General features: G+C 40.5%; 1 protein-coding gene across 1 annotated transcript in view; it reads left to right on the forward strand.

The window, feature by feature from the left end:
* The window catches only part of LOC104387961 (ras GTPase-activating protein 1-like), a 104,907-nt gene that overhangs the window by 48,223 nt on the left and 39,568 nt on the right, over positions 1–17,116 (forward strand). The window contains exons 9-11 of the mRNA XM_009996765.1: positions 2,700–2,778; positions 12,855–12,975; positions 15,866–16,022. Coding sequence (XP_009995067.1) covers positions 2,700–2,778; positions 12,855–12,975; positions 15,866–16,022 — 357 coding nt within the window. The remainder of the gene's footprint in view (positions 1–2,699; positions 2,779–12,854; positions 12,976–15,865; positions 16,023–17,116) is intronic.

Raw genomic sequence — 17,116 nt, forward strand, 5'->3', positions numbered from 1 at the left:
AGAGGGGTGGCTGACACTCCAGAGGCCTGTGCTGCCATTCAGCATGACCTGGACAGGCTGGAGAGCTGGGCAGAGAAGAACCTCATGAGGTTTAATAAGAGCAAGTGTAGGGTCCTGCAGCTGAAAGAAAGAACCCCAAGCACCAATAGAGGTTAGGGGTGGATCTGCTGGAAAGCAGTTTGGAGGAGAAGGATCTTGGAGTCCTGATAGACAGTAAATTATCCATGAGCCAGCAGTGTGCCCTTGCTGCCAAGAAGGCCAGCGGGATCCTAGGTTACATAAAGAAGAGTGTGGCCAGTAGGTCAAGGGAGGTCATTCTCCCCCTCTACTCTGCCCTGGTGAGGCCACAGCTGAAATACTGCATCCAGTTCTGGGCTCCCTAGTTCAAGAGAGACAGGGAACTAGGGGAGAGGATCCAGAGGAGGATGACGAAGATGACTGGAGGATTGAAGCATCTCTCTTATGAGGAAAGGCTGGAGGAGCTTGGACTCTTCAGCCTGGTGATGAGAAGGCTGAAGGGAGACCTTATTAATGTATACAAGTATCTAAAGCGTGGGTGCAAGGAAGATGGGGACAGGCTCTTCTCAGTACTTCCCAGTGTTAGAATGAGGGGCAATGTGTACAAATTGGAACATAGGAAGTTCCATTTAAATATGAGGAAAAACTTATTTACAGTGAGGGTGATGGACCACTGGAATAGGCTGCCCAGGGAGGTTGTGGAGTCTCCATCTCTGGAGATATTAAAAACCTGCCTGGATACAGTCCTGTGTAAAGTGCTCTAGGTTATCCTACTTCAGTGGCAGAGTTGGACTAGATGATCTCTAGAGGTCCCTTCCAAGTCCAGCAATTCTGTGATATCCTTTTAAATCTTTCAGTGTACAGTTAATGCTTGAGCTTCAGTGACTTAAAATATGTAAGCAGAAACAGCTGCCTAAAACACATGAGATAAATGTGAACAATAAGTTTTCTGCATAGAAATGAAGTTTATTTGGGACAGAGACTTTTATATTATTAATGAAATAGGTTGCTTTGAATAAATGCAAGTAGATGAGTAATGGGAAAGTCATTAATTATAACTGGCTTAAAAGCAGAAAACTGTTTACATTTAGCCCATATCTGAGGGCCCTTCCAACTCCAACAATTCTGTAATTCTGTGAAAAAGCAAAGAAAGATGTCTTTCTATTGTTTTATTTACATTTTTTATTATCATTTTAATAGTTTCCTATATCTATCTTTCCTTCGGACAAAATTTTATCCAATTGTAATAGGCCAAATAACTCATCATGTGTACCTTATTTTATTACATTTGCACACACAGATAACAGTATATATGAAATGAGAAAGCAAAGTATATTTTGTTCTCTGCTTAATTACTTAGTTCTTTAATTTCAGGTTGATATTTTGCATACGAATTATTCATCTGTGTTGATGTTAAAGTTGGTTCTCTTTGTTACTGTGTAACTTTCAATAACTGCAAAAATAAGTGCAACTCTGATACACTGAGTTTTAGATTGCATCTGTCACTACTTCTGATCCGTTAAAATACTATTTAAACCTGATTCTGGTAATTAGAATGCAAGCTTCTCCATAGAGGAGTGTTACTGACTGGGTAGTTAATTTAGCATGCTATCTTAGTGATTTTGAAGTATAATCTGCATAATCTATGTTACAGAACGTTTTTATTTCCCACTCCTGTCTTCCTAGAAAGAAATTGCTTTGCATAGTTTGAAGTATCTCATATTACCCTTCCTAAGTTATTCTAGGATTTTGGAAATTATTACCAATAAAATAGCAATTTTCAGCTTGGTTGGAGAGCTGGGAAATGCACGTTACTTCTATGTGGAAAAGGTAGTGTACTCATTTGGCATTGTGGTGGGTTGACCTTGGCTGACTGCCAGGTGCCCACCAAGACCCTCTCTTACTCCCCCTCCTCAGTGGGACAGGGGGAGAAAATAAGATGAGAAACTAGTGGGTCAAGATAAATGCAGTTTAATAAAAAAAGCAAAGGCTGCACACAGAAGCAAAGCAAATAAAAAAAAAATTGTTCTCTACTTCCCATCAGGAAATGGTGTCGAGCCACTTCCTGGGAAGTAGGGCCTCAGTACATGTACTGGTTGATTTGCAAGACAAACACCTTAAAAACTAATGCCGCCCCCCCCCTTTCTCTTAGCTTTTATTGCTGAGCACGATGCCTTATTGTATGGAATATTCCTTTAGTCAGTTTGAGTCAGCTGTTCTGGCTATGTCCTTTCCCAACCTCTTGACCATCCCCAGCCTGCTGATCTTTGAGGAGTGGGGTTGGAGGGACATTCTTGATGATGTGGGGGCACTACTCAGCAGTAGCCAGAACTTGTTATCAACTTCTAGCTACAAATACAGAGCACAGCACTATGAGGGCTGCTATGGGAAAAGTTAACTCCATCCCACCCAGACCAAATACAGGCATATTCAACAACAAATTGAAAATGTTTTGTGGAGTTTAGAATTAATACATTATGAGTACAGTTCTGTGAATTTTCTTGACTTCAATGTATTTAGTAAATTGTCATTGCTACAAATGAGATTATTATGTTTAACACTTATTTTTTATTATAAATTTGTGAGGAAATGTAGTGTGATTGCATGGAAAAACAAATTCTCATGTAGAACAAAAATGTACTGGTTTAACATTTTTAATCTTATTTTTCTTATTTGAACAGTATTGCTGAGATCATTGAACATTATAGAAAAGAACAGATTGTTGAAGGATATTACCTTAAAGATCCTGTTCCAATGCAGGTAAAACTTGATCTCTCTGTGTACTTGTTATTGAAGATACTGACTTAATCCTCAAATATTTAAAACATAGGAATTGAATTACAGCAGAAGTATCCATGATAGTTAAAGAGCATTATCCCATCCTGAATAAGCTTGGTTTGAGCTTGTGTTTTTCTTTGGTTTTATCCTCATATGCATTCACTTATCTAAGGTTGGCTTGTAGTAAACAGAAGATATGCTAAGCTTTTTCTGTGCTCTGGAGTGTAAATACTCTATCTTGTGCTCCCAGCTCTGGTCCCTGACTGAACCAATGCTGTGCCTTAATACCATGTTGGGGTGGGTGGGGAACTAGGCTGCCCTCCATTCTTCTGTTTCTGGTGTCTTTTTTCCCCCAGAGAAAACCTATATACACAGAAAAGCTTCAGAGATCATCAGGGGGCTGGGATTGCAGGGTGTGTTCTGGAACATTATTGCCCTGTAGCATAAATTAATCCTAAGAGACAATCAACAAACCTGTCATGGTTTGGCTCTGAGTTGGCAGTCAAACCAATAACAATAATGCTCTCAACCCCCCCCTCCTCAAAGGTAGGGAAAGAAGAAGAAAAAAAATGAGAGAGAGGCTTTCTGGGTTGAAAAGTGAAACAAATTTATTTTATTATTAGTGATAGGGGAATATATATATTTATAAAGGGATATGCAACACCCGATCCCGTCCCTCCTCCCCCGGCAACTCTAACAGCAACTCATTTCTGGTGACTCCCGGCTGAAGGGGGGAGTGTCCAGGCACATGGATGGGGTCCTCAGATGTTGACTATGAAGAAAAATGGAAAAAAAACCCAGAGAGAGACAAAGAGAGGGTGATAGAAGTGACAGTAAGCAGGAAAGGAGAGAGAAAAAGGAAACCAAAGGCTCAACTTCTGTGATGTCTTAACCTATACAGAAAGCCAAATAGACAAAATATTATGAGAAGGGAATATTCTGATTTGCTGATCCTGACTTCAGTGTAGTCTGCTCACCCATGGGGGGGGAAACTGCAGACACGAGCTTCAGAAGTATCCTTGGTTGTTATCAGTCCACTGGCGCTGCTAAAAAAAAGTTCCCTGAAAAGAAAAAAAAAACACAGAGAAAATTCACTTTATCCTGGCTCAAACCAGGACATTCCACCCCTATTCTATTCTCATAATATTTCACACAAAGTCTATCAATTGTCAAATTAAGAATTCTCTCCCAGTGTTGGATTTCCTTGAGGAAACTGAACTTCACCATCTTCCATCATCACACACCAAGTAGGTCCAGGTCCCTGAGCAAAAACAATTCCCCAGACAGGTTTGTCTTTGCTAGAAGTAGGATAAACCCAAACACTTTTTCCCAACAAATTTCTTTCACATACAAGAGAGAAAGTCTTATAGGGATAGGCTGAGTGAGCTGGGGTTATTTAGCCTGGAGAATAGGAGATTCAGGGGGGACCTTATCACTTTCTTCAACTACCTGAAGGGAGGTTGCAGTCAGGTGGGGGCTGGGCTCTTTTTCCAGGCAACTAGCAACATGGCCTCAAGCTGCGCTAGGGGAGCTTTAGGTTGGATATTAGGAAGCACTTCCTCACAGAGAGGGTGATTAGACATTGGAATGGACTTCCCAGGGAAGTGGTGGAGGCACAGTCTCTGGATGTGTTCAAGGAAAGGCTGGATGTGGCACTTAGTGCCATGGTCTAGCTGTTGTGGTGGTGTTAGGTCATAGGCTGTACTTAATTATCTTAAAGGTCTTTTCCAGCCTTGGTGAGGCAATGTAATGTAATCAATTTGCCAGGCCTCCCCATACCTGTACTTAGACCACCTCCCCTCATACCACAAAGGTTTCAACCATTTAACTTGCTTAATTGCAGCGCATGTTTCACACTCCTGAATCACCTGTGCAATAGTGTCTATGGTTATGTCCACCCCATGGTCACGAGCCCATCTGTATGTTGCATCTCTACCCTGATTACCTGAGGCATCATGGGACCATCGAGCTAAAAACAGCTTGCATTCGTGTTACAAATCTGTCTATTTTAAACACTTGGGCAGCCTCATCTGCTCGTTGATTGTGTTGATGTTCCTCCGAGGCATGTGTGCATCTATGTGATGCACTTTCACAACTGATTTCCCTACCTGAGCAGTGATGTCTTTCCATAGGTCAGCCACCCAAATTGACTTACCCTTTTGCTGCCAGTTGTTCTGCTGCCACTGTTTTAGTCACCCGCACAAGCCATTTGCTGCCATCCACGAGTCAGTGCAGAGATAGAGTCTCAGCCACTCTTCTCATTCAGCAACATCTAAAGCCACCTGGATGGCTTTTACTTCTGTAAACTGACTCAATTCTCCTTCTCCTTTATCTGCTTCTGTAACAAGTCATGTAGGATTCCATACAGCAGCTTTCCACCTCCAGCGGTTTCCTACAAGACAGCAGGAGCCATGAGTGAACAGAGCGTATTGTTTTTCAGCCTCAGGCAGTTGAATATATGGTGGCGCATCTTTGGCTTGTTTCACCACTTCATGAGGTGGCATTCCAAAATACGTGCCTTCTGGCCGGTCTGTAATCACTTCCATGGCCCCAGGATGATTTGGGTTCCTTAACCGAGCCTGCTGGGTGATTAAAGCAATCCATTTACTCCAGGAAGCATTGTTGGCATGATGCACAGGAGGAACATTACTCATGAACATCCACTGCAATACTGGTAATCGGAGTGCTAGGAAGAGCTGCGCCTCAGTACCGATCACTTCCGAAGCAGCTCTAACTCCTTCATATGCTGCCAGTATTTCCTTTTCAGTTATGGTGTAATTGACCTCGGAACCTCTGTAGCTTCTACTCCAAAATCCCAGGGGACGACCTCGAGTTTCCCTTGGTGCTTTCTGCCAGAGGCTCCAATTATGACCATTGTTCCTGGCTCCAGTGTAGATTATATTTTTGATGTCTGGACCTGTTCAAACTGGTCCAAGGGCTACCACATGCACAATCTCATCTTTAATCTTCTCAAAAGCATCCCATTGGCCAGGACCCCACTCAAAGTCATTCTTCTCCCGGGTCACCTTGTAAAGAGGTTGCACGATAATCAGGAATATACATCTTCCAGAAACCAACAGTCCCTGAAAAGGTCTGTGTCCTTTTTGTTAGTTGGTGGGGCCATAGCTGTTACTTTGTTAATCACGTCTATTGGGATCTGGCAATGTCCATCTTGCCACCTGATTCCCAGGAACTGGATCTCGCGTGAAGGTCTCTTGACCTTGCTTCTTTTTACAGCAAAACCAGCATCCAGAAGAATTTTGATGATCTATTTACCTTTCTCAAAGACTTCTTCTGGCATGTCACCCCACACAATGATGTTGTCTATGTACTGCAGGTGTTCTGGAGCTCTGCCCTTCTCCAGTGCAGCGTGGATCAGTCCATGGCAAATGGCTGAGCTGTGTTTCCACCCCTGGGGCAGTTGATTCCAGGTGTACTGGACTCCCCTCCAGGTGAAAGCAAACTGTGGCCTGCACTCTGGTGCTAGAGGAATAGAGAAAAAGGCATGACCAATGTCAATAGTGGCACACCACCTGGCTGCTTTTGTCTCCAGCTCATCTTCTAGCATGTGTGGCACAGCAGCACTGAGTGGTGGTGTCACCTTATTCAGGCAACAATAATCCACTTTGAGCCTCCACTCGCCATCAGGCTTTCGCACTGACCAACCAAATAGGACTGTTGAAGGGTGAGTGAGTCCTGCTGATCACACCTTGGCTTTCCAATTGCCAGATCAGCTAATGAATGGGAATCACAGAGTCTCTGTTGGTATGAAATTGTGTTCTGTGCACTGTTGAAGTGGCACTTGGTACCTGTTAGTCTTCAACCTTCAGCAACCCCACTAGAGAAGGGTCATCTGAAAGGCCAGACAAGGTATGTAGTTGTTCAAAATTCTCAGTCTCTACAGCTGCTATACCAAAGGCCCACCAGTATCCTTTTGGGTCCTGGAAATATCCTTTTTTTGAGATAGTCTATTCCAAGGATGCAAGGAGCATCTGGGCCAGTCACAATAGGGTGCTTCTGCCACATATTACCAATGAGGTTTACATCAGCTTCGACAATGGTCAGTTCTTGAGACTCTCCCCTCACTCCAGAAATAGTGACATATTCTTTCCCTTTATGATCTGATGGCATTAGTGTGCACTGTGCACCAGTGTCAACCAAGGCTTTATATCTTTGTGGTGCTAATGTGCCAGGCTGCCAAATCCACACAGTTCAATAAATTCTGTTGTCCCTCTCCTCCCCTGGCTGGAGGCAGGGCACCTCTGATATTGAGCATTAGAGGTCAATGCACCATCCTGGTTGAAAGACTGGTTGCTGGAGCTGTCTTTTTCCAAGAAGAACCGTCTACTGCACCTTTTCTGTCTAGCAGCTCTTGTACATGTAGCTGGAGAATATCAATAGGTTTATTATCCCAGGTTCTCATATCCTCTTTATAATAATCATGCAAGAGGAACCAGAGGTGGCTTTGAAGTGGGTCCCATCTCTCTTGCTGTTGTCTCATAGCAGGACATCTGCTCTTGATGGCTGCAACAGAAGCCCTTTTTTCTGTGAGAGTACATAACAGATATATCCTAGAATATTATCTGTGTCATTATCATAGCCACATTATATTATATTGTTTTCTATTGGTAAGTATCAAAAAGTGCAAATTTTATGTTGTATTACTAGATTGCTGCATTATTATTCTGATTGTTCCTTTATTGGTGATTGCCTCGTCATCAATGCTTTCCAGTTGTCTGGTACTATTAACTCATGCTCTGTAATGTCATTGAGACAAAAGTGAGGAAATTTGAATTCCAAGACTGATCCCTGAAAAGCTTCACCGAGTAACTTTTCTTGCTCTCCATAATTCTTTTTGAATTGTGGCAATCATCTTCACTTTGGCTTTTGTATATCCACTTATCATTCCTGTATCAATAACTTTCTCTGCATTGACTAATTTTCCATGTGAGACTGCATAAAATTCTAAGTTTTTCAGATATATTTATGACTCAGCTTTGTTTAAAAAAAAAAAAGTTACTGGTGATGTAATTACATTTGATTGTGTGTTCTCCCACATACTGTCATGCTCTGTTTTTGAAGAAAGAAAAGTTTCATAAGTCTTGCATACTATTTGGTTCAATCAAAGAGACATTTGTTTCTAATTAGAAAATTACTTTTAAATATTTTTCGCTAGATCTATTGTTTTGTACATTGTTTATTTCATAGCTATGTTATGGAGATTATCTTGAGTTAGTAAAAAATAGGGTATTGCTTCCATTGTGAGTCCTGTAATTCCTATTACTGAAATGTTTTTTGTCTTGCTGTTGTCCTGTTGTTCAAAACCATATTTCTTATAGATATATGAGGGGAAAGGGAGAAAATTATTTAGTATGGAGCCAGTGCATATATCACTTCATCTCAATATTGTTCTCACTGCTTGATGGTCTTGCTTTTCATGTTTTCTTATGGCTAAAGAACTTTTGCTGATCAGCTGACTCATTAAGGTCAAACTTGGCTTGGCTTTTGGCCATTCTACCTTGGTATTTACATTTTCACATATTAGTTTTCTGTTCGAATTTCTCCTTTATCTATTTCCTGTTTCTGCTTTCTCCTATTGTTTTTTGTTAGAATGATACTCATTTAGGACATGAATGCTAATAAGATTATCATAGAATCTTAGGGGCTGGAAGGGACCTCGAGAGATCATCTAGTCCAACCCCCCTGCCAGAGCAGGGTCACCTAGAGTACATCACACAGGAACTCATCCAGGTGGATTTTGAATGTCTCCAGTGAGGGAGACTCCACAACCTCCCTGGGCAGTCTGTTCCAGTGCTCTGTCACTCTTACAGTAAAAAAATTTTTTCGGATATTCACCTTGAACCTCCTATGCTCCAATTTACACCCATTACCCCTTGTCCTATCACTGGTCATCACTGAGAAAAGCCTAACTCCATCCCCCTGACACTCACCCCTTACATATTTGTAAACATTGATGAGGTCACCCCTCAGTCTCCTTTTCTCCAAGCTAAAGAGACCCAGCTCCCTCAGCCTTTCCTCATAAGGGAGATGTTCCACTCCCTTAATCATCTTCGTAGCTCTGCACTGGACTCTCTCGAGCAGTTCCCTGTCCTTTTTGAACTGAGGGGCCCAGAACTGGACACAATACTCCAGATGTGGCCTCACCAATGCAGAATAGAGGGGGAGGAGAACCTCTCTTGACCTACTAACCACACCCTTTCTAATGCACCCCAGGATGCCATTGGCCTTCTTGGCCACAAGGGCACATTGCTGGCTCATGGTCATCCTCCTGTCTACCAGGACCCCCAGGTCTCTTTCACCTACACTACTCTCCAGCAGTTCAGCCCCCAACCTGTACTGGGACATGGTGTTGTTCTTCCCCAAATGTAAAACTCTGCACTTCCCCTTGTTGAATTTCATCATGTTTCTCCCCGCCCAACTCTCCAACCTATCTAAGTCTCTCTGAATGGCAGCACAGCCTTCTGGTGTGTCAGCCACTCCTCCCAGCTTAGTGTCATCAGCAAACTTGCTGAGGGTACATTCTATACCCTCATCCAGGTCGTTGATGAAGATGTTGAACAACACCGGTCCCAGCACCGACCCTTGTGGGACTCCACTAGTAACACACCTCCAACCAGATTCTACCCCATTGACTACAACTCTCTGACTCCTTCCTTTCAACCAGTTCCTAATCCACCTCACTTCCTGGTCACCAAACCCATACCTGATCAACTTATCCACAAGGATGCTGTGGGAGACGGTGTCAAATGCTTTACTGAAATCAAGATAAACCACATCTACCGCTCTACCATCATCTATCCACCTAGTAATTTCCTCATAGAAGGCTATGAGGTTAGTCAAACATGATTTACCCTTGATAAAACCATGCTGACTGCTCTTGATGACCCCCATGTCCTTGATGTGCCTGGAGATAGTCACAAGAACAAGTTGTTCCATCACCTTTCCAGGGATGGAGGTGAGGCTGACCGGTCTATAGTTACCCGGGTCCTCCTTCTTGCCCTTCTTGTAGACTGGAGTGACATTTGCTATCCTCCAGTCCTCAGGCACCTCACCTGTTGCCCATGATTTACTGAAGATGATGGAGAGTGGCCTAGCAATGACCTCCGCCAGCTCCCTCAGCACCCTTGGGTGCATTCCATCTGGACCCATTGATTTATGGATGTCCAGATTACTCAACTGATCCCTAACCCAATCCTCATCTACCATGTCAAACTCTTCCTCTATCTTGACTTCTTCTGGGGCTATATGAATCTGGGGCTCATAGGGAGACCCTGCAGGAGTGAAGACAGAGGCAAAGAAGGCATTCAGCACCTCTGCCTTCTTTATATCCTCTGTCACCAGGGCTCCCACCTCATTCCTCAATGGGCCAATATTGCCTCTATTGCTAGTTTTGCTAGCTATGTACTTGAAAAAGCCCTTTCTATTATCCTTAACCTGACTTGCAAGGTTAAGTTCCAAGGAGGCCTTAGCTTTCCTAATTGCCTCCCTACATCCTCTGACAACAGTCCTATATTCCTCCCAAGTGACCAGCCCCTCCTTCCATGATCTATAGATTTTCCTTTTCCACTTAAGTTTGCCCAGTAGTTCCTTCTTTAACCATGCAGGTCTCCTAGCACCCTTACTAGATTTCCTAACCATTGGGACACTCTGATCCTGTGCTTGCAAGAAGTGGTCCTTGAATGTTGACCAGCTATCTTGAGCTCCTTTATTTTCTAGCACCCTGTCCCATGGGATTTCCCTTAATAGATGATTGAGGAGACCAAAGTTTGCCCTGTGGAAGTCCAGGGTTCTGGTCCTGCTGGGTATTTTGTTCCTTCCACACAGGATATGTACTCATATAAAATCTGTTTTGTTGTGATTACATCAGCTCAGTTAAGATTTTATTAGCATTTAAATTCTATCACCATGCCTTACAAATTAGGTAGTTAATATTGTACAAACAAGGCAAACAAATAATTATCTTACTGTATTGCTTAATAATCTACCTGGTCTTCTGACATTTTTCAAAAAGAATTTTCAGCTTCAGTACAATACATTTTTTTTCTACTATGTTCTTGTTTGTTACACAGTTGTCAGGCTTTTCACTCTCAGTCTATCCTTCTTTCTCTCTTTCTTTACCTTTCTTCTTTTAGATTCTGTAGTATTGCTACATTAAAAGAGAAAGCAAGGAGACTTGCTATTAAGGGGAAGAAATTCAAAGTAGAGTGAAAAGTCATAGCAGTACTGTGAATAATTAGAATGCAATGATTCTTTGAAATATAAATATGTGTAATTTTGTAGGAGTGTAAAATGGTTTGGTTTTTTTGTCCCTTGTTTTTTCTTTCTGGGTTTCAGTGTTTAGGAGTAAGGTAGGACAGGTAACAGCTTCTGTTGTTCAAATTTAAAAAAATGGAAGAGAATATTTCAGATTATCCCATATTTTGTTTTATTTTTATTTTTCTATTATAACCACTTATTTATTTGTTTATTTGTTTTATCTAAATGTTGCATTTTAAAATGCTTTTAAATTCCCTCTTTCAGAGGTTTACCTTTTCTGAATTCACAGCTCAGCAAATCTGCAGGAATTCAAAACTGTTTCTCTACCACCACATTTGTTTTTATTATGTATGTCTTCAAAAAGAGGTTATTCTAAACATTACAGATTTACCTATGGATAAGAAATCATGAGTTATAATATTATCTTTTCCAATCCTTTCAGTTCTCAGTTTTCTCAGTCTAGCCTTCTCTTTGACTCAAAGATTCTTCCAAGTTTAGTCCACATTGAAACTTGTTCTGGTTCTTCTACTCCAGAACACTTTACCTATCTCTATTTTTTCCTGTATTTTCTTTATTTTAGAAATTCTCTATTCAGTCAAATCATATATTTGCTCTTCTTACAGCACTGCTTTTCTTTAGGTTCCACTGTAAAATCATTAAAATAAGAAGCTTTTAAAGGCCTTTCAATAGCCCTTGGAAAAGGTCCTATGTATATATTTTGGGGGAAAACCTCCCAAAATCTGCATGGAGTGTTTAGACCCTATGTAAAAAAAAAAAAGGAAAAAAAAAAAATAAGTCTTGAAGGCTGCTTTCTCTATTCTCTGTTCTAGAGAAGTAAAAGCATGGTCCTTTCTTTGGAAAAGAGAGGAGAAATTGATGAGAATTAAAAGGCCTGTTCTTAGCAAAATCTTAGCAGGTCTTCAAAAACAGCTCAAAGGGGAGTTTTTTTACTGATTTATGTAAATAGAAAGGCAAAGTTGTCAGAAGCCCAATACAAAATATGGAGTAAAGTTCTTAATCCCCACTCCTAGACATATTATTATTATTAAATCAGAGTAGTTAGGTTGGAAGGGATCTTAAATATCATATAGTTCCAAATTGTTCTTCCAACAGATGTCAGGATGGTTGAAGTCTCCCATGCAGAACATGGCATGTGAATGTGAAGCTGCTCCTATCTGTCCATATAGTGCCTCATCTATATTATCCTCCGGCTTAGGCAACCTGTAGCAAACCCCCACTGTGATATTGCCTTTGCCTTTCTTCCCCTTAATTTTAACCCTTAAGCTCTCTGTTGGCTCCTCATCCATCCCCAGGGAGAGCTCCATGCACTCCAGCTGGTCTTTGACATAGAGGGCAACACCCCCGCCCTGTCTCCCCTGTCTGTCCTTCCTAAAGAGTTTATAAACCTCCATTCTGATGCTCCAGTCATAGGAGCCATCCCCCCAGGTCTCAGTGATGCCAATGAGATCATAGCCCTGCAGGCTCACCCTCATCTCTAATTCCTCCTGTTTATTCCCTGCTGCATGCTTTTGTATAAAGGCATTTAAACCTTATTTTTCTTCCCATAATTCTGGCCTAATCATTTAATGTGAAATAGTTATATTACACTTCTACCAAAAGTATTGTATTCAATTATATTAGTTTGTTAAAACATATGAAAGAATAATAATAAATAATTGGTAGCATTCAATAAAATTTCAGTTGCAGTTTCTTCATAGCATGCAATTGTTTCACAGTGATTTCTGAGCTTAAAAAAATGTTGATTTCTTCCTTGTTACCAGCATCAAGAACAAGTGCTTAATGATACAGTGGATGGAAAAGAAATCTACAATACAATTCGTCGCAAAACAAAGGATGCTTTTTATAAAAATATAGTCAAAAAAGGATATCTTCTAAAAAAGAGTGAGTTCTGTTTGCTTCTCTGAAATGTTTTTTTCCTAAAAAAGCACAGAAATTGATGCATTTTTTTTGTAGTACTGGTACTAGTGGAAGCAAAATTGAAGTGAGCAAAAGATGTCAGCCTGTAAAGGATACAAACGGTTCTTTTTCCTTAAGAAGTACATTAATAAAAATATATAATACACTAAATTCTACACAATATTAAGATGTTGATTGGCAGTTCTTGCCAAAAACATCAGAAAAGAGCACAAAAGCTAAGTGCCTTTTATAAAACGTAACATTCGGATTCAGTAAATGAAGTAAATTTTCATATAAGTTATTCATATTTAATACACAAGTTGTTTAATTTTAATCTGATCACATGAGTTAAAGAGAAATATATTAACATAAATCAGGACATTCATTGGAGACCAGAGATGGTTTAATTTTGTTATTCCAAGTTAGGTAATATGTTTAATTTAAAATGCATATTCTGGTGTACAAGGTACATTGAGACTTTATTGAGATTCTAACACTAACACAGTCAACACATTATAGAATAACCAGATTAAAAACTGAATCATCTCAATATATCCCTGAAGAACTACCATTGAGCAAGATGGATGTTCTGAGGAAGCTAGTCCCTTTCCAAGTATCATGATTTCAGTTTGTCTGTTTTCACTAAATTTGATTAAAAAAAAAAAGTAATAACATTTCTGCATATGACAAAGACAGCTAAAACAATAAATAACAGATAGCGATCTAGATAGCAAGCAAAAGTGAGAAAGAAGGTAAGCATTTAAATATAGCCAAATTTAAAGGATTCATTCAAAGGAAATAAGAACTCGATCATTGGAATAAAGCAAGGAAAGCTGCTTGCACTTCTCTTGAGAGTGCTACTTCTGAGAGAACGTATAGAGGAATGTGGTAGGTTGAGGAATCAGCTGAGAATGAACTTGAAGCAAAAATCTTTACCTAAACAGGATAATGAGATACTTTAAATGTGCAAGCAGGAGTACTGAGTAGGTGTGAAGAGATGCACATACCTGCATACAGAAGAGAAATTAAAAAAAAACCACTCTTCCATCTAGTAGAGTATAATAACTGACCTGTAGCCAGCAGTGTTCCCCAGGGGTCAGCGCTGGGTCCGGTCTTGTTTAATGTATTAATCAATGACCTAGACAAGGGTATCAAGTTCGCTGATGATAGAAAACTGGGAGGAGTGGCTGGCACACCAGAAGGCTATGCTGCCATCCAGCATGACCTGGACAGGCTGAAGAGTTGGGCAGAGAAGAACCTCATGAGGTGCAACAAGGCCAAATGTAACGTCCTGCACCTGGGGAGGAAGAACCCCATGCATCAGTGTATGTTAGGGGTGGACCTGCTGGAAAGCAGCCCTGAGGAGAAGGATCTGGGAATCCTGATAGACAATAAATTAACCATGAGCCATCAGTGTGCCCTTGTGGCCAAGAAGGCCAATGGAATCCTGGGATGCATAAGGAAGAGTGTGGCCAGTAGGTCAAAAGAGGTCATTCTCCCCTCTACTCTGCCCCGATGAAGCCACAGCTGGAATACTGCATCCAGTTCTGGGCTGAGGGCAACAAAGATGATTCAAGGATTGGAGCATCTCCCTTATGAGGAGACACTGAAAGAGCTGAGACTTTTTAGCCTGGAGAAGAGAAGGCTGAGAGGAGACCTTATTAATGCCTGTAAGTATCTAAAGGGTGGGTGCAAGGAGGATGGAGCCAGACTCTTTTCAGTAGTTCCCAGTGACAGGACAAGGGGCAACGGGCACAAGTTGGAACATAGGAAGCTCCATTTAAATATGAGGAAAAACTTCTTTACAGTGAAGGTGACAAAGCACTGGAACAGGCTGCCCAGAGAGGTTGTGGAGTCTCCTTCTCTGGAGATATTCAAGACCCACCTGGATGCAGTCCTGAGTAATGTGCTCTAGGCAATTCTGCTTTAGCAGGGGTTTGGACTAGATGATCTCTAGAGGTCCCTTCCAAGTACAACAATTCTGTGTTTCTGTGAATTGGATGTTAAAGTCAGTTTTCCAAAGCAGTGAGTACAAGTGCTTGTTTATGAAGGGCTGTGGTGGATCTTTGATTATCAAATTGAAAAATAAAGACTGAATGTTTTTCTAAAAGGTACTGTGATTTATGTATTAATTAGTTGCAGTTCCTTAGAAGTTGTAATTCAGAGGACATTAAACAATGAGTGATTTATTTTTGGTTTAGTCAGTGACTAAATCTATATTTAACTGATACATCTAATGTGTTTTCCAACAAGCCTTGACATTTAAATCTCCAGTTATTAATTTTTTTAAAATACTTTTTAATGTGTAAATGTGGAACTGGTCAAATATTTTTTTTATAGGTGTGCTTGGGGCATGGTTGTGATCCAAGTTTGTATATATTGTATTTCCATTTCTATTCTTCAGTCATTCTGAAGAATGAATGAAGTCACATTCATTGTGATGTAATCTGTTATGATGATTGGTTGATTAGAGTTTAGGAAAAATTTTCTCATGTCAAGAGAAATCTATTTCTTAATTAAAATGGCCATAATAAATTGGATCACTTACAGCATCACACGTTATTTGCAAACTGTATAGACACAGTCTTTTCACTGATATGATTGAGGTCATGTGTGCTTGCTTAATCCTGTTGAGATGAATTAAAATGTTTGGAGAACCATCTAAAACTGTACTTGAATCTGTGAAGAGGGTATAGTTTTAGCTAAGTGCTGAAAAAAAATGAGTACATACACATGTTATTACTTAAGCATGATTAACTGTACATTGTTTTTCTGTTTGTATTTTTACAAAAACCTTATCGCTCTCTTTTTTCTTAATTTACAAAATTTACATTTTCTTTAGAACACTGTAACTTCTTATTTGCTTTCCTTACAGGTAAAGGAAAGAGATGGAAAAACTTGTACTTTATATTGGAGGGAAACGATGCCCAGCTTATTTATTTTGAAAGTGAAAAACGAGCCACAAAACCTAAAGGATTAATAGACCTTAGTGTGTGTTCAATCTATGGAGTACATGACAGTTTATTTGGCAGGTAGGGCACTGGCTTTTAATTCTTGTACATGCAGCCAGACAACTGACTACTAGTCTGAGACAAAATAGGGACAATATATCACTAATGAACAAATTGGCTTGGCACAATAAACTGTAGCAGTACAAAATATTTTTATAATCCTTGACAAATGAGTGTAGATACATAAAATGGCTAAGATTTTGTAATTGTATTTAAAGCTTTAGAAGTTTATATAATACTTATTAAGCGGTTAGTACATGATCCAATATACGTTTTATTGGTCGTGAGAGCTGTGGAACATTTTCAGATGTTATGTTATGTTGTTATGTTATGTTATATGTTATGTTTATAGCTTCCTGAACTAAAACAGCAAATCTATAACGCATAATTAATTGATTGGGAACTAATGCTGAACCTGTGCATCATTTAAAATGTTTGTGGGGAATAGTCCTCATTAACAAGTCTTATGTTATCAGGTGTATTTTGCCTCTGTCCTGGTTTGAGCCAGGATGAAGCCAATTTTTCTTTTTACTTATTTTTTTTTTCCTTCAGTAAGCTTTCTTTTAACTAGCAACAGTGTGTTCTGCTAGGCTGATAAGACAGTGGAATGTTTTTCTAACTACTGAGGCTTCAAGGTCGCACCTTCACTCTGCCGGCTCAGACACTATGGAGAGATCTGTGACCCCCCCGTAGGAGGCTGAGTTAGACAGACAGCAAAATTGGCCAAAGATATTCCATTCCATATATCTACGTAAGCTCAAAGGAAGGTCAGAGATCACAGAAGACAACTTCCTTCCTTCTTCTTCTTCCCTTCTCTTCCGTCCATGGCTGGCGTCCGGGGAGGACTCTGATCATCCATCACCGTCGACCCTTAGGCTCGAGCTCTTGTGACCCTCATCACTCCAGCAGCAGCTCCGAGATTCCTCGGGACTCTTCCCAGTTCAGGGAAGTGCTGTGGGAGTGGCTGGGGGTGGGGGAAGGTGAGAGGCTTTTGCCCATACCTGAATATATCTGTATATAATTGTATATATTTGCTTGTATCATTCATTAGTGTTTGATTAAAGCTGTGTAGTTGAGTTTTCAATCCAGCCAAGTCTCTCTCTTTTCTCTCTCTC

Source organism: Chaetura pelagica, unplaced genomic scaffold, assembly GCF_000747805.2.
Source record: "Chaetura pelagica isolate M959 unplaced genomic scaffold, ChaPel_1.0 scaffold41, whole genome shotgun sequence".
NCBI lineage: Eukaryota > Metazoa > Chordata > Aves > Apodiformes > Apodidae > Chaetura > Chaetura pelagica.